At 55.0% G+C, this 27141-nt stretch overlaps 1 protein-coding gene across 1 annotated transcript in view; it reads left to right on the forward strand.

Annotated features, from left to right (window-relative positions):
* The first annotated feature begins 1595 nt into the window (after nucleotides 1–1595).
* The window catches only part of CNGB1 (cyclic nucleotide gated channel subunit beta 1), a 60956-nt gene continuing 35410 nt past the window's right edge, over nucleotides 1596–27141 (forward strand). Inside the window, exons 1-15 of the mRNA XM_044260408.1 lie at nucleotides 1596–1760; nucleotides 3816–3873; nucleotides 4169–4241; nucleotides 5026–5146; nucleotides 5236–5278; nucleotides 5475–5511; nucleotides 7426–7501; nucleotides 7780–7819; nucleotides 8205–8364; nucleotides 9180–9255; nucleotides 10765–10801; nucleotides 16227–16389; nucleotides 17170–17250; nucleotides 22725–22812; nucleotides 23467–23506. Coding sequence (XP_044116343.1) covers nucleotides 1596–1760; nucleotides 3816–3873; nucleotides 4169–4241; nucleotides 5026–5146; nucleotides 5236–5278; nucleotides 5475–5511; nucleotides 7426–7501; nucleotides 7780–7819; nucleotides 8205–8364; nucleotides 9180–9255; nucleotides 10765–10801; nucleotides 16227–16389; nucleotides 17170–17250; nucleotides 22725–22812; nucleotides 23467–23506 — 1258 coding nt within the window. The remainder of the gene's footprint in view (nucleotides 1761–3815; nucleotides 3874–4168; nucleotides 4242–5025; nucleotides 5147–5235; nucleotides 5279–5474; nucleotides 5512–7425; nucleotides 7502–7779; nucleotides 7820–8204; nucleotides 8365–9179; nucleotides 9256–10764; nucleotides 10802–16226; nucleotides 16390–17169; nucleotides 17251–22724; nucleotides 22813–23466; nucleotides 23507–27141) is intronic.

Raw genomic sequence — 27141 nt, forward strand, 5'->3', positions numbered from 1 at the left:
TGGGAAAGGGTCTGCGGGACTGGCCTGCAGGGGTAGACGTGGGACATCTGGAGGCCAGCAGACCTGAGCGTGACTCAGCTTGGCTGCTTACCAGCTGTGTGGTGTTGGGCAACCGATCCCTCTGTGCCTCTGTTTCCTTAGCTATAAAGTGGTAGCACTTACCTTCCTGAGGCTGCTGGCAGGCGGGAGAATAAGGTGAATGTGATCCGGGGTAGAGGACACTTAGCTCCGTTTGGGCTCACGGAGTTGCCTGGGGCTGTGGCATCCGCCATCCTAAACATACGATCTTGGGCTCTCCCCACCTGGGAAATCACTGTGTCGGCACCTCCACCCAGCAAGGGAATGGAAGGCCGGAGGGGTTCACGTCTGGCTCAGGTTCCCATTTTTGGATGTAGAGTCAGGCATCTGATTTCCCACCTGGAGCTCTGCCCCTCACCACAGCCTCTCCCAAGAGAGCTGGGTGGCTGAGGCCGGAGCTGGGACAGAAGTCAGGGCTGTGAGTAGAAGGGCAGGGAGCATGGCTGGGGGCAGTGGGGAGCTGGGCACTGGGGCAGGGATCCTGGGCCCTGCGCCTGTCCTTTTCAGTGTGGGGCTAGGGTCCCTGGCAGAGGAGGGACAGAGAAGCACTCTGTCATATGGGGCATCATCGCCTCAGAAGGGCCTTTTGAGGGTGGGAGTTCCCACATACAAACCTGTGTGGTGCCCACTGGGCCAGGCCAGCCCACAAGGATTTAGTCGTAAGGACAGAGGCCCCCCCACCGCTTCCCAGAAGGGAAAGGATGCCAGAGACTGGACCCAAATAAGGTAGGACAGTACCTCTTGAAAAAGGGAATTTGTCACCTTAAACATTTTTACATCATGAAAATAGGTTCACGTTTATGTTAAAATATTTTCCATTCGTACGCAATTCATAATATATTTTTAAAAATTTATATTGGGATCATGCTGAACATGATATTCTACAATTGGTGTTTTCACTTGACACTAAATATGAGTCTCAGTCAACATTTATTAAGCTCTCAGTGTATGCCCGTCACATTTGTATCTGTTTATTTTATCCTCACAATCCTCTCCACAAGATAGGTTCTGTAACATGCCCATTTGATAGACAAGCACACTGAGGCACAGAGAGTTTAATTAATTTGGTCATGACTGGAGTCCAGAGTATGTACATCTTTCCATATTAGTTCAAATAGAGCCACTTTTTTTAATGGCTCAGTAATATTCCATTATTGGATGTATTGTAATTTATTTAATATGTGTCTCTCTTATAGATGAACATTCAGGTATTTTCCAATAACCAGGGTCCTACTCATGAATACTTGGATTTTTTTTCATCTTTCGTTGTAACACTGTGGTGACCAACCTCTTTGTACATGTGTTTTGGCTTGAGTATTTTTCTTTTCTTTCTTTTATTTTTTTTTTTGTTTGAGTATTTCTATCAGGTGAGTATCTGGAGGTATAATTTGTGGAAATGTTTTGGAAGATGAATGAGAGAAAGGAAATGTGTGACTCACAAGAGTGGTCCCAAGTGGTGGGAGCCATGGTGGGCACTGTGGGGGTGCCTAAGGACCCCATCTCCTGCAGGTGTCAGGATGTTGAGCTGGGTCCAGAGGGTGCTGCCTCAGCCCCCAGGGACCCCTCAGAAGACCAAGATGGAGGAAGAGGAGGGGGCAGAACCAGAGCCAGAGGTGGAGCCGGAACCAGGGCCAGAGCCTGAAACAGCCCCGGGGGAGGCTGAGCAAGGGGCTGAATCCTCGGTGAGACATGGAGGCTGAGCAAGGGCTGCTGGGCTCGCGGCTCAGGGGATCCCCACCATGGGTCAGCCGCCCTGCAGGGACCTTCCATTGTGGGGGGAACTCGAGCGCATCCAAACTTGCCAGTTCTGCCTCCCATCCGTCAGGATCCTGATGACCATGAGTTCAGAAGCTCAGTGACACAGATTTGACTTAGCTTCTAACTGATGCCAGGCCTGTGCGCTGTGCTGGGAGCCTGATGAGGAATAAGGCATCGCCTCCGGGGGGCTTAGTAGACAAGTACCAGCCAGGTCATTCTAACAGCAGACAGAGGTGATAAGGAAATGCCAGGGCGTCCAGCGCTGGGCTCAGCTCTCCCCTCCCAGGAGGGCCAAGCAAGTGTATCAGGCAGAGCTACGGTAGCTCAGAAGAGGGAGAGAATCATCTCAAATTTGGAGAGTGGAAGCTGGTGGGGGAGTGCCTCCCAGACACGGTGGGCTGGGCCCAGTGTGACTGGAGATGAAGAGGGTGGAGTGTCCCTGGCAGAGGAAGGGTGAGTCCTGGGTAGTGCAGGGCATGTTCAGGAAACAGTGACTACCCTGGGATAGGGTTTGTGCACATAGTATTCCCATGTGCACGTGTGTACACACATGTGCGTGCCTTGTTTCCTTAATGGTGTACCTGCACATACATAAGCATTAGCAAACCGTGTGCACGCAAACGTGTACATATTTGTGTGCATGTGTGCACACAATACACACACGTACACACATGCGCATACATGCATCAGTGCTCCTGTAGTTCCATGTGCACGTGGGGCAGGCTGTAAGCGTGTAAGTGTGTGTATGCAAACGTTTCTGAGTCTGTGAATGTATTCCTGTGTTTGCACACATGTCTGTGTATCTGTGCATGTATGTGTGTACAGACAGGTTTATATGTATCTGCATGTCTGTGCATGTACATATTTTGTACGTCTGTGCATGCCTGTTCACATATGCGTGTTCAGATGGAGAACTTTGTGCAGGTGTACACGTGTATGTATGTTCACCTATATGTGTTTGTGTTAATACACACATGAAAGGATGTGCTCATGAAGACATGTCTGTGTCAGTGCATGTGTGTGTATAAGCCCATGTCTATGTGACTGAGCACACATATATGTACTTGTGTATACACACAAATATCTGTTTCTGTGTGTATATGCAAATGTCTGTGCGTGCACATGAGCACACTTGTGTGTCTGTGTCTGATACTTGCAGATATCTGCACACGTGTACACCCGCATGCCTACACACATATATATGAATAGGTTTGCATGTGCCTGTTTGCACACACCTGTGTGTTGAGGAATGCATGTACATGCGAGTGCAAATGCACGCGTGCAGACACATGCACGTGCAGGCAGATACACTTGGTTTTGTCTCTGTTCATGCGTGTCTACACCCTCTCTGTGTTACTGCCTGCATACACGCATGCGCTCATACGCATGCCTCTGCACCTATGTGGAGATTTACGGGAGCTCATACATCTACACGTCACGGTGAGCGCGCCTGTGGCAGCGTCTCTGCGTGCGCGCTCATGTTTGCCCGTACACGTGAGTGCGCGCGCTCAGGCGTAGGTGCGGCCGCCATGGAAGCAGATGAGAGGCTTTGGCAGGTGCTGAATGCCCCCGGGAGGCTGGGGGGGTCGTGGAAGCTTTGGTGCGGAGGAGGAAGAAAGCTCTGGCCCTGGGCTAGATGTGAGGGGTCCGCGCAGCTCCCCGCTCCCCTCAGTTTGTGCCAGTCCTCCTACCTTTCGGCCGCTGGAGTGGGGCGGTTTCCTGAGGGATGTGGAAAGCCCCGGGGGGCTACCCTGATGGGGGGGGGCGGTGAGGGCCCCACCTGGGATGGAGGCCCCTTGGGGTTGTGGGAAGGGAGTGTCCCAAGCTGAAGCTGCCAGGATTTACTGGGACGTTTGTGAGAACAGAGCGGCTTGGCTCTGTGGAGTGAGGGCGTCCCTTGCGGGTGGGTCACGGGCTGCCTCAGTCTGAACCAGGCTGGTCTCACTGAGGGCTTACATGGTCCTGTCTGAACCTTCCAGCCACCTGAGGAGCCTTTGGGGGTAGAGGAACTGGCTGTAGCTGACCCAGGCCCTGAGGGTGAGTGCTGGAAGCCCGGGTAGGTGGGCGGAGCAGCTGGGAGGAGTGTGTTCCCCCTCTGGACCTTGCCCCATCCACAGGCTGGCGGGCCCATTTCACAGACTAAGCAACTGAGGCTCAGAGAAGTTGAGGGCTGGGCTGCTGGGGACCTTATAGCCGAGCTGAGCTGGAAGCCTGGCCTTCTGACTCCCTTGGGGCTCTCCCCTTTCCGCTGCCTCTGCCTCGTCTTTGCTAGCAGGGTAGAAATGGACCACTCTGAAGCTCCAGATCTAAAGTATGAGGGACTCTTTTCCAGACATCCAGGAGGCTGCCCCTACTTCGCCTACATCCCTCCAGGCCCAGGTCACCGTGGTTCCTGAAGTGAACAGGTACCACACCGCCCTTCCTTCTCCTGGGGGCCAGCGCCTCACCGCCCCCCCCAAAACTAGGGAGCCACTTGTGGGTGGGGGCTAGCCTTGCTCTCAGGTCTCTAGTCGTTCACAGGCAACTGCACAGAACATCCTGGAAACTGGCTGAAGGGAGCCTCAGGCAGAGGGCAGGGAGCTCCCGGGCCAGGTAGACAGTGGGACCAAGAGAAACAGTGAGAAGGGGCCTCAGTGCTTGGGGGAAATGCATATCCAGTGCAGCCAGAGCTTCCCACTTTTCCTAACTGAGCCAGAAATCCAGACTTTTAGATGACGTCTCCAAGTTGGCTCATTTTAGACCATTAGCGCTTATCCAAGTGATCCACTGCCTCAGGCAGTGAGTCTGTGACCCTCCTGTTGAGGCTACCCAGCCTCAGCCACAAGGAAGCACCCCACAGGAAGCCCTCAACCCTTCCGGAGCACAGGATGTGTGCCAGGTATAGGAGGGGACCCCTTGGAGCCAGGGTTAGGGGGAAAGCAGGATGACCGAACTTGGCTGCTTTGTACCCAGCATCTGATAGGGGTGGGCTCAGGATGGCCCTGGACATAACCTGGCCTCGCCAAGGTGCAGTGTCCCCTATTTTCCAAGCTGGACACAAGATTCGGGGAAGGTGGCATATCTGAAGTCTCAGAGTGGGGAGATAGGCGTTTGGGATTCAAACTGAGTTCTTTAAGACACGGAGGAGGGCCCCTCGGACCAGGGAGGGGCTGTGGGTCTGGCGGGTAGGTCTGTATCTCTGTCCCTCAGCAGTTCCAGCAGCTCTGTGCTGAGCTGGCTCAAGAAGGGCATGGAGAAGGTTGTCCCACAGCCAGTCCCCAGTGGCGGGCCCGCCCAGAGCACTGCTGCTGGCCCAGAGAGTCCTGCTCAGGTACTTCTGGGACTGGGAGCTGAGGTGGGCAGGGTGGGAGGCCATTGCATCTGGGCTCTCTGTCCTCATCTGTCCATCTGTCCTGGCAGGCAGGAGCACAGACATCCGGGCAGTGCAACACTGGGGGCTCAGGTAAGGCCATGAGGCGGGATGGCTCTTCGGGGATGGGACTAGGGGAGCTTGGTGTGGGCCCTGCCCCTGCAGAAAGCCCACAGGTGGGGGACTCAGCAGAGTGGCCCCAGATTTGAGCCTGGGTTTGAGTGAGGCTGACCAGAGAAGGGGGTCTGAGTGGGCCTCTTGCTGCTGACCACCTTCCTTTCTTCTGCAGATGGACTCGTGGAGGCCCCTGGGGCCCAGGACACCAGGTGAGTCCCCATCCCTGAGCACTGGTTTGGGAGCCCCTGAGCCTCATGTGTAACGTGTGAAGTGGGAGGAGCCGTGTGTGCAGAGCTGAGGGTCTTGGGTTCAGAAGCAGGGTCCACTACCACCTCAGTGTGTGATGTTGGACTTGCCTCTCATCTCTTCTGGACCTCCCTTTTCTCATCCCTAAAATGGAGCCAAAGGGCCCTGTGTTCCCCTGTGTTTATTGTCCTGATTTCTGGGAGATCCCCAGGTGAGGGGCCCTGGGGAGGAGGCAAGGATGGGTTCTCATAGATGGACTGGTGTACATGGATGTCGTGTGGAGCCCAAGGGCAAGGCTGGGGCCGCTGTGGGGGACACAGAGGTACCCAGGTTGGCCTCACAGTTGGCAATAGCTTCCGACTTCTCAGACTTGACCAAGGTGGGTAGCTGGCTGTCTTGTCAAGGACAATGGCTGGCTAGGCGAGGGCTATGTCAAACAGGGGAGCCCACGGCCTTCTCTATATGGGTCCCTACTCAGCTTCTCTTGCCTGTGCCTTGGAGGAGTTCAGGCCCAGTGTGGACAGACCCTGCAATTTTTCAAGAGAAGCTAGAAATTTAGGTTTTTATGTAATCCTTAATTTTTAGCTGTTGCCAACTAATTGAAACTTTTTCGGAACCTTGTGGACCTCCCAAATAAGCCTGAAGCCTCCAGTTCACAATCTCTGCTAGAAACCCAGAGTCATGCATTCATCCTTATTCACCCCATTCATTCATTCATTCCTCCCCTTATTCATTTGTTAGACTGTTGGGTTTTTGAGGGCAGAGGCTTTTGTCTTGTCATTGTTGACCCCCCACCCCCCTGCACCCAGCACCATGCCTGCCATAAAGAGGGGACTCAGCGCAGAGGGGATGAATGAATGAATGTACTGCATTCATTTACTCTTTGTTCTAGTTCACAGGCTATTTCTTTTTGTCTCCTGGAAGCTGCCCAGCTCAGGGGTCCCCAGGGCCACTCTGCTGACTCACAAGACCAATAAAGCCATTTAGGATGAAGGCCCCTAGAGGGCTTGCCAGCTCTTTTTTGGGCCCAACCTGGGGGGATGTGTTCCCCTGGGAACAGGGAGCTTCGCTTCTTCCCAGATGGAAGGGCTGCCCCATATCTAATAGCCCCCTATCTGGGGCTGCCAGATAGATCTGGGACTCATTTGCCTCAGGACCAGCTATGTAATTTGTGGAGCCCAGTGCAAAATTAAAAGGCAGGATTCCTTTAAAAAATTAAGAGTTTGGGGCGCCTGGGTGGCACAGTCGGATGAGTGTCAGACTCTTGGTTTTGGCTCAGGTCATGATCTCTGGGTGGTGGGATCAAGCCCTGTGTCAGGCTCCGCACTGGGAGGGGAGTCTGCTTGAGATTCTCTCTCCTGCCTCTGCCTCTCATGCTTGTGCACTCGCTCTCACTCTCTCTAAGGTAAATAAATAAATAAATATTTTAAAGAATTTAAGTTTAAGATTGAGTTTCAGGTGGTGGCAATAGCATGAAACTCAAACCAGGCCCTTGTAAGTATGGAGCCCTGTGTGACTGCACTGCTACCGGATGGGTGGAGCCAGACTTATTTGGGCCAGGCACAGGGAATTGCCAACCCCCTCACCCCACCGTGCTGCATTCAGGTTCCTAGGCAACCCTTATTCCTTATTCCTCACCTACTGCCCAGGTAGCCAGGGCTGGGCCTGTTGTTTCGGGCTTGGTCTAGGCACGGGTCAGAATTTGAGGCTGGTGGAAGTTCGCCCCTTAACCTAGGCCCTTCCAGAGTATCTAGTAAAGGCTCTCCATTGTGCACAGTGGACCAGAGGTGAGGAAGGGCTGGTCAAAGCCTGGGACTCCAACAGACATTCAGGTCAGTGTGATTAGGCTCTTCCACTGACCTCTGGCCCATTTGCAGGTCTGGACCCTGGCTGCTCAGGTGGCTTGAGCAGAATCTGGAGAAAGTGCTTCCTCAGCCCCCAAAAACCTCCAAGGTAAGTCAGTGAAAAGGGGGAGCAGGCAGATGACCACCTGGGTTTCTGGGGCCCCAGGAAGGACCCAGCAGGCTGTCTTCACCCCTGAGACACATAGAGGGGGTATTGTCCTCCTTGGAGGGTTCTGGATGGAAAGGAGTGAATGCAAAAGAGCAAGGGGGTTTCATAGGGAAGGATGGAGCCCCTTGCCCCACCTGCCCTAGGCACAGCTGGCCGGGGTGGGGGGAATGCACAGGGCTTGCTTTGTTCTACGCCCCCACTCCCTGTTTCTGCTCTAGGACTGGAGAGATGAGCCTGAAGATGCTGCCTTGGGCCCAGGTACAGGGAGGGGATCTGGGAAGGGCTACCCAGCATGGCACAGGCTGGGCTGGGGTGCTGCTGGGGCCTGAGGGATCCTGGGGGAGGATCTTAGCCGTCACCCAGGCTCTCCAGGAGTGGGCTGCTGTGGGGGGCCTTGGAACCCCTCCCCAGTCCAGGCTGGGAAGCCATTGGTGTGGGACGGTCTTTCGAGCTCTCAGACAAGTCCCTTGAGCTCTCTGAGTCTCTGTTCCATGTCCATTGGATGAGGGGGTAGTTGGAGTGGGCCAAGGGACCCCCTACTCAGTCATGTTGGGGCCTTGAATCTGGCCCCCCAGTACCCATGAGGGGGTCACATGGAGTCCCCCCTTGTCCTCTTTAGATTCTTGCTCTCCCCACTGCGTAGAGAACCCAGAACCAACCTTGGAAACTGAGCCCATCCTGCAGGCTCCGGAGAGCCCTTGCATGCCCACGGTGGGCACCCCGGAGCCCAAGGAGGGGCTGACCTCAGAGCCCCAGCCCAGCTCCCAGGCTTCCTCCCTGCTGTCCCCCAGCGACCCTGCCAGGTGAGCCCCCCAAATGCTGCACCTTTCCTGGGGAGCAGGACCAGTACGTTGCCCCAGACCACACCCAACACTTCACCAAACTAGTTTTTTAAATTAAACATATCCCCCTGGGGGAAAATTTAAAGGGATTTCCAGCAGTCCTTCCCTGGGCAGCCCTGTCCACCACTGTCACCCAACACATTCTGCATGCACACACAAGCCGGGGGGTCCCATTCTCCTGTAGCTGAAAACGTACCAGACAACAGCAAAATCTCCAGACTGCTCCACAAGTTGTTTCTTTCATCGGAAAGTGTCTCTTAGAGGTGGTCTTGTGCACGTGGGCCTGCTTCGCTCTTTCAGCAGCTGCCGAGTGCCCCATCATATAGCTATACCAGCTTCGCTTTAGCCATTTGCCGGCCGTTTAGGTTTGTTTCCACTCTTGCTGCACTCAGTGGCCTTGTACAAGCATCATTTGGCTCACGTGCAAGTCCATCTGTAGCTTAGTCCAAGGAACTGGAGCTGCTGAGCCTAAAGCTGTGTGCCTTAAAAATCGGGACAGGTGTGGCCAAATGTTCCCACCCTGGGGGCAGGGAAGAGGCCTGCTTGCACCTCCAGGACGGGTGGGAGGCTGCTGGGCTGCCTGCCAGGGTCTGAGCAGTCCCAGAGGCTGGCCTAGGGACGCCAGGGCGGAGGGCTACGGTCTTTGGGGCTGGACACCTGGGTTCTGATCTGCCTTCCCTTGGGCTTGCTGTCTGCCATGGTGGGGACCCGGTTCTGGTTTCAGTTTCTCCATGAGCCCTGCCGCTTAGACATGGCCTGTTCTCTCCCACATGCAGGTTGATGGCTTGGCTCCTGCACAGGCTGGAGAGGGCCTTGCCGCAGCCCACGCTCCACGGGAAGGCTGGGGAGCAGGTCTGTGTGGGGCAGGTGGAGTGGGGCGGGCGGAGCGGGGCCTCGGTCAGGGTGGGAAGGGTCTTGGGAGCTCAGATGGATGGTCTGGGGGGCATAGAAGGAAGAAGGGAGCCTGTCGTGGGAGTGCAGCCCAGGCAATCTGCCCATCTGCTTGGCTCACATTTCTTCCACACACACTCTGGGGCAGCTTGGCCATAGGGCTGAGAAGTGCTGGCCCAGCCTTGCTAAGCAGGGGTCACAGTCAGTGGAGGGAGCAGAGGGGATGCAGGGTGCGGTGGAGGAGCCTCCCAGGAATATGAAGGAAGGCTTCCCGGTGGAGGTGGCTTGCAAGCGGAGACCTGAGGTGGAAGTAGGATGGGGGTGGGTAAAAGTGAAGAGGGGGAGTGTAGGAAGAGCCCACAGGCAAAGGATCAGCATATCAGGGCCAGAGACAGGAGAGGCCTGGAATGTTCTGGAAAGAAGTGGGTCTTGCAGGAAACCAGAGGGCCCTCTGTGCATTTCTGAGAAGCTAGGACTCTTACATGGGTAGGTGGGGGAGCACTTCTTCCTTTCCTTCTCCAAGAACCTGGCACCTGGGGGTGCCTGGCTGGCTCAGTTGGTTTAGCAGCCAGCTCTTAATTTCAGCTGGGGTCCTGTTCTCAGAGTCATGGGATTGAGCCACACTTCCAGCTCTGAGCTCAGCAGGGAGTCTGCTTCAGATTCTTTCTCTCCCTCTCCCCTCCTCCTCTTCTGTTCCCCCTGCTCATGCTTTCTATCTTTCTAAATAAATAAATAAAATCTTTAAAAAATAATAAAAAAGAACCTGGCACCTGGCCCGTCTCCCTTGGGGACAATTGTGTATCTTGAGAGCAGCACCTGAAACTGGGGGGTGGGAATCCTGAGCCCCAGTCCTGGCTGTGGCAGGAGGTGGATGAGAAGCCTCAGGGCCCCCTTCCCTACAGGCCGAGCCCTCATGTGGCCTCTGTGGGAGGCAAAGACCCCATGTGGCCTCTGTGGGGGGCAAAGGAGACACAGCTTTGGAGGTTTCCAAAAGAAAAAAAAGGTCCTGGTAGTCAGAACACTGTGTCCATGAAGATGCCCTCACAGAGAGCAGGGGCCCCTGAGGATGGGGCTGGGGCAGGGGAAGGTGGGGTGCTGGTGGGGAGAGGCCTCTCCTGTAGACAGAGCTTTCAGACAGCTCCCCAGGGAAGGCTGGGAGGAGGTTTTCCCCACACAGAGAGGGGAATGTTATCAGGCATTTCAGGCAGGGGGCCCAGCCCTAGCAGAAGAGCTGGGTGGGGGTGGGAGGGACCAAGAGGTGATCCAGGGAGGGGAGAGCCGGGAGCAGGGAGCAAGTGCAGAGGCAGGAGGGGAGAAGAAGACGAGAGGAGCTGGGAGGAACTGGACCTTCTGTGGGTGTCCTGGTAGGGGATAAGGAAAACACTCTTGCTTCTGTCTGTGCTGGGAGGGGTGTTGGGGGCAGGGAGGCTGCTAAGGAGACATGACATTTCCCCTCTTCTCCCCATGCAGGAGCCTGATGCCCCTGGGACATGTGACGTGCAGCCAAGTAAGTGAAACCTTAGTGGTTCCTAATGGGCTTCCCTGGGAGGGTATCTTGGTCTGAGTGCACAGTGGGCTGGTAGCTGGCCAGGCCTAGACTTGCTTTGGGGGTTCAGGGCCCCTGATCTGAAGCTGAGAGAGCCTTTGCCCTGCAGACCTTCCCTCAGGTCAGCCTGGCCCAGCACCAGACTGTGGCTGGAGATTCCTCTGAGGGGCTGGGGAGAGACATGCTGGGGGACCTGGCTTGCCTTCCAGTTTCTATGCAGAGAAAACTGTTCTGAGGCCAAGTTGGATAGACCCCCTTCCTCTGGTAACACCCAGAGAGAGACCCCCCCACACTGCTTCCCTGGGCCAGTGGGTGGGGCTGAGCAGAGTCCCCGGGTGAGGGGAGGGGGGCAAGGCATGCGGTTTCCCTGGGGAAGCTAGGTCCTGTAAACTCCAGCTCTCTTGAGCCAGGAGGGTCCCCCTCATCTATGGGTGAGGTGGGGAGCTGTCTGCTGCCCTTTATCCCAGACCTGCACCTGTATTGGGGGGACGGATGGAGGCCAGGAGGGGAAGGCTAGGATCCAAATTCTGTTCTTCCTTCATTTCATGGCCTCAGGAAGAGCATGTGGCCCATGGGGCCTGTATTTATTCATAAAGGTCACGGAGGGCCTGCCCTGTGCCAGGCCTGGGATATAGTCTAGAGGTGAGCAAAGCAGAATTCAGGATCTGTGGGTGGAGGCCATGCTCCACCCCGGACAGGGGCCCTTGGAGCATGGGCCTTGGGTGTCCTCTGGCTGTCCACCCCAGCTCCATTAGGCTGATGGTGGTCTTTACAAGCCTGCTGAGGGTGAGGAGGGCCCCCACAGCCTGGAGTACAGATGGGCCAGCGACTGCTGAGCTGGGGTCTGGCAGAGGGACCATAGGAAGAAATGGGATTTGTATGATGCTAAAGATGTTGTGAGGGGCAGGCATCAGTGCAGGGCTTGTCTGGTCTCATGGATATCCTGCAGAGAATAGTGAGCCCCATATGCCTGTTGAGGCGGGCAGAGGCCCAGGGATGTGGCTGAGGTCAGAGAGCAGGATGTCATGGCGCGGTGACTAGCATCCACATGGCCTGGTAGTGGTTGTCGAGGCTAAAGGAACAGAAAACCTTGCCTGGAGCAGAGACCCCAGAAAGCTCTGAACATGGAGGCCCTGGCCCCTCTTCTCCCCCTCTCTGCTGCCCTGGAAGGAGGAAGGGCACTCAGCCAGCTGTGGACGGGTCCTCCCCGTGAGCCCGGAGTGTGTGGGGCGTGGGTGAGCGCAGGGGCCCCAGGGCCAGGAAGCGGGTGTATGAGCTCCCTAGGGCTGCCCAAGCAGAGGACCACAAACTGGGGCCTTCAGATGGCAGAAATGTGTTCTCTGCCTGCCCAGGATCCCAAGGCCCAAATTCAGAGCGTTGGCAGGGTTGGTTCCTCCCTCTGCCCTGGGGAGAAAGCATCCCGTGCCTCTCTCCTGGCTCCTGGTGGCTGCTGGCAATGCTCAGGGTCCTGTAGATTTCCTGCCCTTTCCTCTGTGTCTGTCCAGTCTCCTCTCCTTTCTCTTGGAAAGGCCCCAGTCAGGGATGTAAGGCCCACCTGAAATCTGGGCTGAGTTCATCTTGAGATCCCTAACTGATGATGTCTGCAAAGATCCTGTTTCTAAACGAGCTCACCTTAGGACTGAGTATATGTTTTCGGGAGAGACACTGTTTAACCCACGCTATGGGGTGAGCCCAACAGGCTGGGGGATGCGTGTCCTCCCTGCCACTGGCTCTGCCCCTAGCCTCTCTGCCCATTCACTCACTCATGTCCCTGCTCGTTCATTCCCTCCGCCTGCCCACCCAGCCACCCACCCCTTCTGTCTTGTTTCAGGCGTAGCAGCAGCGGGGGGCCTCTGAAACAAGAGAGAAGGGATCCTGGGAGCGCACGGATGGACAAGCAGATGGATGGATGGAAGGAAAGAAGGGTGCCCCGAAGACCTGCAGGGGAGGGGAAGAGGTGGCTGTCGACCCTGCACCCTGCTTGAACAGTGACGCCCCCTGCCGCTCCCCACATTCCCAGGCAGGGCGAGGGCAGCCAGTCCCAGAGCCACCTCTCTGAGATTAAGGCCGGCCCCTTGCTCCCAGAAGCAAGGAGAAGGGCGGCCAAGGGCAGCTGGCTAGAAAGCAGGAGGACCTCCCACCAGAAGGCTGTGGGAAAGGCCGTGCAGGACTCTCTTTGAGAGGTCCCCTGCACAGCCTTCAGCGTGGGGCCGGGCACCCAGCTGGTGCCCCCATGGGACACAGTTTTTCCCAGAAGAGGATCCCCTTAGGTTTGCCTGTGTTCTCTCCCTCAAAGAGTTGGGGTCCCCGAGTGGACAGTGACACATGCCTTCACTGACATTAAAAAGCGTACATTGGTACATCAAAGCTGTGACTGCATAATGTCCTTGCTTCAGGTGAACCTAATACGAGTGCTCAGGTTCAGAAGACGCGTGGGTTCATGTGGCCTGTGGTATCGTGGGAGCAGGAAGGAGGAGTTTGCCGGGGATCCCGAGCCAGTTGCTTTGGGCCCAAACTGGTTCACAGATGTCTGTGTTTGGGGCATGGAATGATTGTCAATATTAGAATTAGTTGCCAGCATCTAAAAGGGAGGTGGCGTTGCAGAGGAAAAGTCTGGCTTCTCAAAAATGGGGACTGTCTGGCTGTAATGGACCCGCACTGTGCTTGTGAGGACAGTCTGAGCAGCAGCTGCCTCCCAAAGACAGGGAACATGTTCCCCTTCACCCACATACACTGTCTCCCAGGCCTTGGCCTTGGAGACCCCTCACGTCCCAACCCTGCGGCAAGGGGAGGGCAATGCGGGAGAGGGAATAAAGTGAGCAAATGCCTGGACGTGGGAGATGGAGAGAGGTGGGTGCTTCCGTGAATCTTGAGTTCTTAGTTTGGAAGGTGAAACTAGAAAAGCTGGGGCCTGATTTTAGGGGACTAAACTGTAGGCAATGGGGAGCCATTGAAGGTGATTGAGCGATCAGGGGAGTGACTTCACAAAGACTACTCTGAGGCTGAGCAAGCACTGGAGGTTGAAGAAGCAGGCTCTTGAATTTTGGGCCACACCCGAAGCATTGAGGACCCCGGCCTGCTGGAGAGGATGAGCCAGGGCTCAGGTTTTGCCAGCAACTCAGGGTCTATTGGGGGCCTTGGCTGGTCCTGGAAACAGGAGCTCCTTCCCCAGATGCACATGAGGACTTCACTGCTGGACTCAGAACCCCATTCAGTTGCCCTGAGAGACATCTGAGCCTGGCAGGGATGATGCTGGCCAGGAGCTGGTATGCCAATGAGGCACCCCAGGGGCAAAGTTTCAGCCCCAGATGGAACAGGGCATTCCGTGGGAGCTTGAGCACCCACAGTGCTTCAGTGGCCCTATCTGTGACCCCGGGGTGGGGCCCTGGAAAAGCCAGGAGAGCTGTGAATTGGATGCCTACAGAGAGAGTCTCAGAACCCTGGCTCTGGGTCAGTGTGGCAGAGTACCCTGTGCCTGGCCTGCCTGCCCAGTGCCATGGTCATGGTCCTCTTCTCAGAGCCACAGAGTCTTTGGCTATAATATGGGGACAGTATAGGGCATGGCTCACAGGCCTGGCACAGCCGTGGAAGGAGGAAAAGCTTGTAAAATGCTTACTCACTAAAGAGCACCTGAAAAGAAAGGGTTGAAAAAGAAAGCAAGGCTGTCAACAAAGATCACACCGACTCTTCAAAACACCAAATATGGGCTCATCCAGTGCTTGTTACGGAGAGGCCCCCATGCCAGGGAGACATTCCCGGGGCATGTTTATCTCCTGGGATAGCACCCCAGGGAATCGGGAGTCAGGAGACCTGGCAATGCCTCTGACATCCTGTGGGGCCTTGGCCAAGTCGCTCAGGCTCTCTGAGCTGGCTCTGTGGTTTATAAAATGGCGAGAGTACTGTTCTCCCCATGCAGACGGGCTGTGAAAGCTAATGAGCCCATGCGCCAGAGGTTGTCCTGTCCCCTGGGTGTCCCTGGCTGTGTCAGGTGGGGCCTTGCACCCCAAGTGGCTGCTCAGGGTAGAGATGCTGCCCCATGATGACAGTGTTTTAGAATGACATGTATGATGTGTGCCACAACTGGACTTGGGCCATGCTTGGAAGACCCTCCCTGGTCAGACCCCAGGGGTGTTTGTAGGGCCGGAGGAGCCAGGACCGGTGTGGAAAAGGCTGGCTAGTTCAGGATGCATGGCTGGTGGGGTGGGGGAGACTTCCTTGGAGGGCAGGATGATCCTTCCTCTGTGAGGCAGGATAATGTCTGTACTTGGGAGCTAGAGGCAGAAGCAGAAGGGGCAGCTCTCAGAAAACAGACAGCCCCGTGCCAGGCACATGGGAAGCACCCTGTAAAGGAAGGTTTTAACCTGGGTCTCAGTTTGCTCATCTGTAAAATGGGGAATAATATAAAAGAGGGAAAAAATGGGGAGTAACAATTATTCCCACCTCAAAAGTTTGGTGTGAGGACTCATTGAGTTAATCTGTGTGTATCACTACAGGCACATAGTAAGTGCTCAGTAAATGTAGCTGGTATTATATTATTTTTCTTCTACACTGTGAGCAATAATTTCCAGTCACAGGATAATATGTGAGACCAACTTCCATTTAAAGTCACTGTTCATAATCTCATGCTTGGTTCAAGGGAGAGCCAAGACCTGGAGATTTTGGGAACACCTGGGACCCAGGCAATCTCCCCTCTTCCCCCCACCCTTTCTCTTGCTTGTTGGGCTTAGGTTCCTGATGAGACTACCCTATGCCCACTTCTGCCAGGCTGACAGCCCCACACCGTTTGCATTGTCAGAGACCTGGGTACATGGAGATTTAGTGAAAATGAACAATTCCATTCTGAAGATGGGACCTTCACTACCAGAAAGTCAATCCCCTTGGAAGCTGGAGCCTCTAGGCCCAGAAGGGAAAGACTTCTGGAAGCGGATGCTGAGGTTAGGAGCGTGAGTATGCTGTCACCAGTGGGCGGCATCTAGAGAACAGGCAGGGGGCAAGCTCTCTCTGCATCCTTCGGGACAGTCCAGGCCACCATGCACTTGCAGCCTGGAACTTTCATCATATCACCTGTGAGGCCATGGTTCTGCTTTTGCACAAACTTGCAAGAAGGAGGCCCAAGGGGACACAGAGGCTAACTGTAATCGAAGCTCTATCTCAAGAGGAAAAGGAGGGGGAAGACGACTGGAAGGAGACAGTGTGAATGATCACGAGCTTCAGCACGGCACCTTAGCACTGATCTGGTTACTGAGTTTCCCCGCATAATGGTGCTGTTCCTGCTGCTTGCCTGAGAGCTGGCTCATGGTGGGTGATGGCCGAGGCCCCCCCATGTGGCCCCGGGGACTCAGAGGCCCAAGCCCACTCTCCCCCACTCACCCTGTGTCCCCTGCAGTCTGCATCCTCCCTGGAGGCCAAGAGGAGCCCGATCTCGTCCTAGAAGAGGTTGACCCTCACTGGGAGCAGCACGAACATCAAGACGGCGGCACTGACCTGCAGGGCTCAGAGGCGGTTCCAGCTGATGAAGAGGAGAACGAAGCCTTGGAAGAGATGCCGAGGTGGGAGACAGAAAAAGCCCCAGAAAAAAGTGATCGTTTGGGAAGATAACAGGCATGTGGTAGGGAATCCCAAAGGTACCCAGGGGCTTACAGAACAGGAACCGAACCTGCTTCCACTCCTCCTCGCTGCACCTTGCTCTGTTCGTTCTGGTCTTTCCACCTCCCATGCCCAGAAAGATCACTCAGGGTTGTTTTTACAACTGCATAATATTCCACTGTGTGAATGTACCGTAATTGGACTAATCTGCCCACCACAGACATTTTTGATTCTGAAATTGTGTTATTATAAATAATTGTGCAACAAACACTCTGGCACAAATGTCCTTACGCAGGCACATGAGTAGGTAGGTGTCCAGGACAAATTTCTGGAAGGGGGGCTATGGAGTCATGGGGCATGGGAACGTGTGACCGTGGTAACGATTGCCACTTGCCCTCCATAGGGACAGCATGATCTTTGTTCCCACCAGTGATCTTGGTGATAGCCTCTCGAGCTGGGAGGTCTCAGGTCCTCGGGCCCATGGCCTACATTGTAAAGATGGGGAAACTGAGGCTCAGAGAGGCTCAGGGGCTGATCTAGGGATGACACTAGGACAGCAGGGGCTGGGTCAGGTCCCTCGTGTCATGAAGAGGCTGCTCAGGTGGGGTTCCTCAGGTCAAGTCTTGGTTGAGAAGTTCCGCTCGGGTCTCAGGGGTCGCAGGACATCCTCCTGAAAATGGAGACTGGAGGGAGATGGGGGGAGCTACAGGTGGCCTCACTTTCTACTTCTGACCTCAACTCAGGGAGCTGCCCCAGATTCAAGAGGAAAGAGAAGATGAGGAGGAGGATGGAGAGGAAGAGGAAGAAGAGGAGGAGGAGCCGGAGTAAGGCGCTTGTGTGTCCTTCGTCTTCTCTGCAAGGGTGACCCAGGGAGGGTTACAGTGTGGGTAGTGGGGCTTCTGGTTGGGGCGGTGGGTGCGGGGGGCGCCTCTGTTCGTTCTGTGCTGTGTGCTGCTGGGCCCGGAGAGGCCCAGCCTCTCCCCCAGAGAGGCTGGGGAAGCTGGAGGTCTCCCACTGTGCTCACAATGACCCGGAATTCCTATGGCCCACCACTTCACAGCCTCCCACACACCTATACCCACACCCACCACACACACACACACACACACACACACACACACACACACACACTAGAACACAGCCTCCCTGGGGGTGGGGGATTTTGTCTGTTGTGCTCACTCCCACGTCCCTAGATCCTTGGTGCCAAATGACTGTTGGCTGATTGCATGGATGGAGGAGGGAAGGGGCCTATGCAAGGGGCTCAGAGCCCCTGTCATAGAACCAAAGCATTGGGCTGCGTCCCCCTCCACCCCGCCCACAATGGTCCCATGGGTGCCTCTGACCCCGCGAAGGCCACCCTGGATTCTGTCCTCCTGGAATGTCCTCTGCTCTCCTCCATAAAGATTACACCTGAACACACAGAGAAATCAGTCATAATAATGCTTCAAGAATGGCGATCAGAAACCACTTAAAGTTTAGTCATCAAACCTGCTGAGAGACTAGATCTTAATTATTCCAACAACTAAAAAGAAATGATCATTATATCACCCAGTAGAGGTGCTAATTGTCATCACGGTGGCAATCACATTATAATCTACAAACGCGTCAGATCAACGTGCTGCTCATCTAAAATTTATATAGTGTTCTGTGTCAAACGCATTTCAGTAATAATACAAAAAGACCACTAAGATGGAGAAGATTTTTTCCCAATGTGGGACAGACAGAAGGACAGATGGACAGATGGAAAGGGGACAGATGGGGAGATGGAGAGCAGACAGTTGAACCTGACGGCGGGGTTGGGGGGTGAGAGGTTGGAGATGTAAATTCAGGAGTCTGGCTGCATAGATGGAACTGGAAACCACGGGGCTGGAGGAGATGCTGGGGGAGCCGGTGTGGAGAGAGGAGAGGCCCAAAGGTACCAAAGAGGGGAGTGGGAGAGAGAAGAGCATAGAACCTGGGGGTTTCGACGAGAGCCTCAAAAGCAGCCCACATGTCTGGGGACAGTGACAGTGCAGCTGGTGAACATGGGTGGGGGAGATGGTGCTTCAGAGGCAGGGAACCAGGTTGTGAAGGCCTTGGACTTGCTCTCCCAGAAACAATGGGGAGCCACTGAAGGTTTGTGAGCAGGGGAGTGGGTTGATCCGGCAGCTGCACTGTGTAGAGACTGAGGCAGGGAGAGCCATATCGTGGGGCAGTCCAGACTGATTTAACCTGTCCCTTGCATTATTCCCTGTCCCTATCACCGGGCCCTCTGTGGTTTCCCCTGGCCCACACCCTTCCTCCCTGGCCTGAGACATGGGCTCTGCTCCTCCTGGCAGAGTGATACGGGCAAGTTCACACCGCACAGAGCGTCTGCCTCTGCATCCGTGGAATGGAGACACACACAGCCCCGGCAGAGTGGTGCCAGGGCCAGCTGTGTAGCAGGCATATTAGGGCCTGGCCTGCAGTGGGCACCCCATCAAATGTCGTTGATGTTCTCATCCCCACTGAGGGTCCCTTCCAGTCCCAGGCAGGAAATCGTTACACTGTGAAACCAACACAGGACTTCCGGGCTGGAGGCCTGCTCAGTGGCTTCTGGTTTTAGTCCACCTGTCCCTAGTTCACATATAATTTTTTCATCCTTGGCTGGAGGCTACACACCTACTTGCTTGCCTCCAAAGATAGGGAGCTCACAATCTCTTGAGGACTGTCCATCCCATTCTTATACACCTCTGACTTATGAAATTATTTCCGCCACAAAAATGTTTCCCTATGGTTTCTGTGACACAGTCCGATTTCTGCCCTCTGGGTCCCCTGGAGCCAGGCTGCTCTCCCTGACAGGTGACACCCGATCTCCTGGATGAAGACTTAGGTGCAGCCCAGCCTTGTTAGTACAGCCCCATCAGCCATCTGCTTTCCACCTCAGAGGCCAGCAAGTCAGTGTTCTCACCCACACGCACACGTAGCAAACACACATGTGCTCTCAGTGCACAGTATACACAGACACACACGCATATCTGCACTCTACGTACACACAAACACACACAAACCCACACACACTGGGTTGTGCGCAGGTATGCACACAGTCACACCCACACATAGCCTGCACACACAACCCACACTTGCACACGCAGGCACACTGCTACACACTCGCACGTGGCCATCCTATGCCCTGCATGCATGCTCGTGCACACAAGCACATGTATGTAGCTACCCCCAACTGCTCCAGACACACACGTATCCACACAAATGTCTATCCAAAGTTTCCAACTCTGGGAACTTTTGGGCCCCGGGCCCCTAGGTTGGGACAAGGGCACCAGTTGGGAGAGTGAGCGATGTCCGGGCCAGGGCCAGAAGGCGTGGGGCACGGGTGGAGGGACTGGGCTGTCCCTGGCTGAGGGAGGATGCTCTGGGCTGGCTTCATGGAGGCACAGGGGTTACTGATGACGTGCAACGGGCCCTGGTAACAGGCAGACGGTCGCCTAGCGACCTGGTTTCTGCCAGCAACAGCTCAGCTTTTCCTAGCAACCGCAGCCTTTCGGTCCCCACCTGGCCTCCCTGGGGGCATTTCTGCAGAGTTCCCGGCACATCCCCTCAATTTGATTAGAAGCAGGAAGGATCAGTGGCTCATCGGCGACCCGAGCCACACTGGCTCCAGAGCTGGCCTGGAAGGCTTGGGGCTGGGCCGGGGCTCTCCCAGTTGTCTCCCTGTGTGCCCCCGACCCGGGGCTTGGGATGTATGTCATCGCCCCCAGCTGACCTCCTGCATCATGGGCGTTCTTGTTGGCAAAGACGGCGAGACCCAAGTAGGTGGCTCCTTCTTCCTAAGGACTCCCCTTCTTTCTATCAGGGTTGGGGTGCCGGATGAGGAGTGTGCCGAGGACCCTTGCTTTGGGCTGTCACCTGCCAGGTGACTTGGGGGACAAGGAGCAGATAGTCAACTCTCGGCTACTCCCTGCACCTTTAACTCGGATGGCCGGCTGTGGGGGTCGTCCGGGGGTGCCCACCTCAGCCAGTCTTTCTGATCCTCCCCTGGGATTGGGGAGGTTTCTAGAATTGGGTTTTCTGTGGCTTCTGGGCCAGGCAAGAGGGGGCCTTGGGCACATTGCTGACCAGGGGTAACATGATGTTGGGTACATAGCTCCACAGGCAGCCCCCCGGTGGTGCTGACCGGGCCATGGTAGGGCTTGTTAGATGTTTGTGCAAGATGTTTCCCAATCCACGTGGGCGATTCCTAATCCCGCAGATGCTGCCTCCTTTACTATTAGTAATAATAATGACGAGAACGATCATGACAATGGTGGCCATTTGTGCAATGCTTGGTGTCCATGCCAGACTCTGGGCACTGATTATTCATCCTGCTTCACAGACGAGAGAACTGGGGCTTGGCCACAGTCTCCTCCACATCCAGGGTGCGCTGCCAGCGAGCACAGAGCTGGGAGCAAAACCAACACTTGATGTCCCATGAGAGGAGAGGTGCTTATCAGTGTTGAGAGATGGAGGATCAAGAATGACACCAGACATGGGAAGTCTTTTTTGACTTTTTCATGAGATTCTCACTGGCCCTTTTGATCTCCCTCAGAGGAGTCAGGCTGGACAGGCTGAGCAGTCCTGCCGATTTGACAGATGGGCAAATGGAGGCAGCCCGAGGGCTTCCCGGTGTTGTGCTCAGGGCCGTTCAGGGATTTCCTGGCCTCATTCTAGAATGAGCAAGACCCCAGGCTGTGGATGTTCATGTCCTTGGCCTTCGTGCTTTGAGAACCTGGAAGGGCATGGTTCCCATCTCACGTCTAGGGGCCTTCAAGCAGATTTTAATTTCTTTTAACGTCAGACCCGAAAATGAACTTTTCAATGGAAGAGGTTATATATAGTATTGAATCTTATATAAATGCAGTCACAAAACACAATTTTTATTTTTAAGGACGAAGGGGCCCAAGAAAGCTAAACTGTTCAGGCAGAGTCATCATGTGCCCTTGCTTTTGAGACTTGAATCTTTTGAATAAAATCTGTTTCTTCCTGGGCAGAGTGGGGAGTATGACCCTGACAGCTGAGGCCCCTTACATGGAAAATGGCTGCATGTCAATGAAGGGAAATGAAGAGAGCTGAGTGCCGGGATCCTCAGGACAGTTGCCTCACTCCTCTGTCCCGTGGGGCCATGTAGACCCTCAGAGGCAGGTAGCCAAGCATTGCGTACATGCCCATGTTTCATCCAGACTTGCCTTGTGCCAGCCATGTGACTGTGGATGGACCATCTGTGCCTTCAATTGCTGAGCTAGAATGGGACCAGTCATAGCCCCGGGCTCTCAGGGTGGTCTTGGTGAGGATGGGGGCCACTGTGACCATGTGATCACTGACTGAGTCCCTCTCCCAAGCCTCTGGCTCCAAACTGACTGGGGCTGCCATTCTGTCCCCACCTCCTCATCCACCTTGGGAGGGCTAAAGGTTGGCGCTCTGGGTAGGAGATGGTGAATCTGGGTTTTCTGGATGTGGACACAGCAGACCGCCCTCCATGAGCTGACAGAGGTCTGTGGGGCAGGGTGGGTCACCAGGAACCAGGATCCAGTTCTAATTATGGAAGTCCCATTGGCCCATGGATCTGAGTCACCATTTTAACCCACAGGCCGCACACAGGCTTCGAAGGGCCCAATTTAACCTGTAGATGGGCTCTTTTGTTTATCTACATATTGCTAGGAATCTATTAACTTGGATTAATTTCTAGCATCTAAAGTTTGGAGATTGTACCTTTAAAGGTGGAGTTCAGGCTTTTCTCAAAAATCAGATCTTCCAAGCCAAGTGGGGTTCCCGACTCGGATCTGTGTGGTGTCAGACAATCTGCTGTGTGACTTTGGCCAGCTCAGATCACCTCTCTGGGCCTCACTTTTCTTGTACTCCCCGCCCTACCTGCATCACCAGCATCACCTAGAGGCTTGCAGAGGGGAGATCCTGGGAGTACATTTTGAACACTGTCCAATACGGTTTGTTCCCACCCTGCAGAGGACAATCCCTCAAGCCATCCACCATGCTTTTCTTTGCACATGCTGTTCCCCGTTCCTGGATACCCTTCCTCACCTATTCCTCACTGTAAACTCATTGTCCCTGAGGTCCAGCCCAGAGGCCACCTCCTCTGGGCAGGCTTCCTTCCTAGGCATAGTGGGGGTCTGCCTGCCCCATTTGGGGAGCCTCATGAGGGTGAGGACCTATTCTTGGCCATCTTTGTGCACCAGCTCCCAACAGAGGGGCTGGCTCCCGTTAGGCAGGGCTCAGGAAATGTCTAACCCCCCTAACACTAGCCCTTTCCTCTTCCCCCTTGGGGTTACAGTGTCCTGCTGGATAGCTGTCTGGAGGTGCAGGCTGGTGAGGATCCAAGTGGAGTAGACGGCACCCACCCCCAGAAGGCCTCGCAGCAGGTACAGAGCAGCACCAGGCCTGGTACCCAACTACTTCTGGGGCCTGGCTGAGCTTTGTCTACTTTGTTTACAGGGGGATTTTTAGCTGGTGAGATGCCCCCTGGACAAAGGGGAGCAAGGTGGTGGGTACTGCAGGGCCTGGCTTATACCAGGGGTCAGGTGGGGTCAGGGAGGGCCTGGGATGACATGGCCATGGGTGGGGAGCAGCCGGTCCCATAGGCCAGTCCTCACATGGCTGTGTGACCCTGGACACATCACCTCCCCACTCTGGGCCCATAAAATGGGGCTGAAAACCCCTCCCCATAGAGTCCCATAGAGTCGTCCACTGTGAAGGGCAGTGCCCAGGTGGGGGTTGCTGTGGCCACTGCTTGGTCCCCACATGCACAGAGCTGCATGGGAACACCCCCCGCTCTGTGCCAAGTCCAGGTGCGGGGGCCCAGGGCTTCTGGGTGCCCTCTCCTCTACATGGTGGGGGCCATCTCCTGGGTGCTCCAACAGCTGGAGGGGCAGGGCCTGACCAATCCGGCAGAGCAAGGAGTTGAATAGGGGCCCAGGTGACCTCTTGAAGACAGATCTCCCAACAGGATCCGGGCTGGCCTGGGGCGAGGAGGGGCCTTGATGGTCCAGCTTTTGTTCCCACTTTCCTGTCCGCAGGAGCTGCCCAAGGAAGAGGCCGTGACTGTCAGTCCAGAAGGTAGGGGTGTGCTGGGGGTGGGGGGAGGGCACAGTGCTTTGACAGATGATACTTTCAGGCTGGGGGCAGCCTGGGGACAAGGGCACTCACCACCCCCATCTCTACTGTCCCCACACCCCTGCACCTGTCTCATCTCCAGGCAAAACCCATTCTCTGTGTCTTGGGGCCACATTATCAGAGCTTGGTGATGTATTTCAAAGGCCCAAGGGGAATTGCGGGAGGCTCTCGGGACGCCAGCAGGCCCGTGGAAACCCCACTCCCAGTCAGCCCTTTCTGCCCCCCACTTGCACTCGCTGGGAACGCAGCTCTCTGGGCTACCATCTAGAGAGGGTTTGGATGAAACGGAGCATCTCTGAGTGAAAATCAGGACCCTAGCTTGCAAAGGGCCCGTCCTAGACCCCATGTCTTGATGAGCTTTTCCTTCCTGGGCAGATCCCCAGGCTGAACCCAGCACATGCACTTTGCTCTTATTTGCCACTCCCGCTCCTGACCCCGAGAACTCCAGTCTTGGTGTGGTAGAGTCTCGGGGAGCCACGCTGGGGAGCCCCAGACAGATGGACATAGAGCCCTGGCCTTGTGAGACTCCATGCTTCTCAAGCCACCCTGGGAGGCAGACAGACCATTTCACAGATGAGAAAACCAAGGTTCTGAGTAGGCAGGAAGTGGCTGAGCACTCAAGGCCACAGACCTGCACTTCACTCTGGGTTCCTCCCTCCTCCTGCTGTGGGACCTGGAGCCAGGCTGTGTGACCTCTCTTAATGAGAGAAAGACAGGGCACTAGTAGTACCTGCCTCATTGGCAGTTGGTCAGAGTGGCAGGGGGACAATGTGTCGAAGGTACCCGAAGCTGTGTGGCACCGAGGCAAGAGACCATAATGGTGACCAGCCAGCCAGCAACTGACACAGGACTGACACAGGACACAGGTGTCCTGACCCCAAGTGTCCCAACTTTGCTCCCCATCTGATCTTTGAAAAGCACCTTCTTCTTCTTCTTCTTCTTTTTTTTTTTTTTTTTAAGATTTTATTCTTTTCTTTGTCAGAAGAAGAGAGTGCACAAGCAGGGGGAGAGGCAGGCAGAGGGAGACACAGACTCCCCACTGAGCAGGGAGCCCCATGCTAGACTTGATCCCAGATCATGACCTGAGCCGAAGGCAGACGCTTAACGACTGAGCCACCCAGGCGTCCCTGAGTCTAACTTTTTCTGTCTGAGGTGGGAAATGCTACATGTGGTTGGTTAACAAAGAAGCTCAACAAGGTGAGGGGGTCCGATGCCGTCCCTTGGAGCCGCCGAGTAGAACAGTCAGCGTGATTTGGTGACGCATTCAGTGTTCACTCCAGGGACACAAACAGTGTTCGGGCGTTAGGGGCAGCTGCTGCAAGCACAGACGGGCACTGGGCGGGTCCAAGTTGGTGCTGGTGGGGAGAAGGCACCCCCACCTCCCCCAACCCTGTGTTCCTGGTTGCAGTCCCCAGGGTCCCACACCTGCCTGAGCCCCACTGGCCCCAGCACCATGACTCAGCCAGGCCAGGATGTGGAGCTGAGTCGCCTGGTACAGGACAAGCCGCCTGGCCAGGTGGCCCCAGGGCCTGCTCCTCCAACCCTGGCAGAGCACCTCCCCAATGTGCCCAGCTACCGCCCCTCAATCACCCGCATCCCCGTCCTCATCTCCCGGAGGACGGCCTTGTCCAACTCCAACTTCGCCAAGGAGACCAGGAATTCCGTCCGTCGCCTAGGTAGTGTGATCTCATGTACCCAGCATGCTCGCACATGTGCTGTGGGCTCCTGCATGGCTTGGGCTGTTCCCTGCATGGGTGCCATGGTCCAGGGGTGGGATTAGCAGTTGAACTAGAAAACCACCCCCTCTTCCTCTGTTGATCAATGCCTTTATCTTGCTTCATGGTGACTTAAGGGGTATTAGTCCACTTATCTCTGTACCTAAAAGCCCATAATTAGCAGTTAATTTCTTTGGGTTAAACATTGCATTCTGCAGATCATCATCATTTTTTTAAAGATTTTATTTATTTATTTGACAGAGAGAGATCACAAGTAGGCAGAGAGGCAGGCAGAGAGAGAGAGAGGAGGAAGCAGGCTCCCCGCTGAGCAGAGAGCCCAATGCGGGACTCGATCCCAGGACCCTGAGTTCATGACCTGAGCCGAAGGCAGCGGCTTAACCCAGTGAGCCACCCAGGCGCCCAAGATAATCATTTTTTATAGGTAGTCAATCACACCCTAGTTTAAATAAATTACTAAGATAGCTAGACTAGGAGATCTGGGTGGAGAAAGAGAATAAATTGAGGGTAATGAGGCACAAGTGGAATGTGGGGACCCATTTCAGACAGAATCCTACCAATCCTGAGGATTTTCTGGGACTTGGACTTCCTGAGGATTGTCAATACCCACCCCCCAACCCTTGCCGCCAGCAAATCCCATTTTAGGAACAGAGAGGCCCCCAGGTGGCTGCAGGCCAACTAGGAGGGGAGGCATCTTCGGGGCCAGTGAAGAAGGAGGGCAAGTCTGGATCCTGGTAGCCCTTGGGCTCCCGCTGCTTGCTTTGGGATGACAAGAGGACTCAGGGACAGCAGGGTGCTTCACTTTCTGCTTCAACTTAAGCCAGACCCACCCTCTTTCCCTTTTCATTTGTTTATTTTGGGGGATAGTGTGCAAGGTTGCCTGTGAGGTCAGTAGACAGGCAGCATTGAACATTTCATGAGTAGAGATCCACTGCTGTCTTCTCTCCCTGGCTTGCAATAGGCACAGAATGAGGGCGATCAGCCCCACCACAAGGGTTGACACCCCCAGGCTGGGTCTTCTGGGCAAGCCCTAGATCTACTCACTCCTGAGTGTCCCCTAATTTCCACCTCCCCCACAGATCCCTTCTGAATTTTTGCTATATTCTGTACCAATTCTACTTTGATTGGCTTGCCATTTTTCTTTCAGTGGAATCATTTTTTAAATTTAATTAAGTTTATTCAATCAGGAACCTTTACTACTCTATTCCAGTGGGCAACCAGCATTGCTTGCCATAAGTAGAGGGCATAAATAGAAATAACCACAAATGAACTGAAAACCAAGTCATGCGGACAATTTCAGCAAAGGATGATGGCCTGTGCAAGGCTTCCAGGGGAGACCTGCCCTCTTAGCCACAAAGTTGTTAAGGCTGAGGAGCATGGGGCTGAGACTTTGTGCATTCAGGAGATAGAGAGGACTGAAATGGGAGAAATGTTCTCATTCCACGTTTCCTTTGTCATGTCTGTGCCATCTGAAGTCACCAAGTGTCCTCCCTGGTCCCTGGGAGCCTCCCCACTTGGGGAAACAGTCCCACTGCGGGGTTGGGACCATGGGCTGATGCAGCCATGGTGGTACGGCCCGCGATGGTGTGAGATGCTGCAGGTACGGCATGGGGGCCCGTAGGAAGGGCGCTATCCCCGTGTCCAGGACGCTGCTTGGCCTGGAGGGAGCAAGGTTTGGCCAAATGGAGACCTCTGCGTGAGCGGGGTCAAAGGACAAAGGAAGAGGATAAATTTTAGAGCCGGGTTGCCTGGGTCAAAATCTTGGCTCTGCGGCCGGTTCCTTCACCGCTCTGTGCTTCAGTTTACCCACAAGATGGGGACGGCAGTAACAGTGCTCTTCTAGAA

Source organism: Neovison vison, chromosome 7, assembly GCF_020171115.1.
Source record: "Neovison vison isolate M4711 chromosome 7, ASM_NN_V1, whole genome shotgun sequence".
Taxonomy (NCBI): domain Eukaryota; kingdom Metazoa; phylum Chordata; class Mammalia; order Carnivora; family Mustelidae; genus Neogale; species Neogale vison.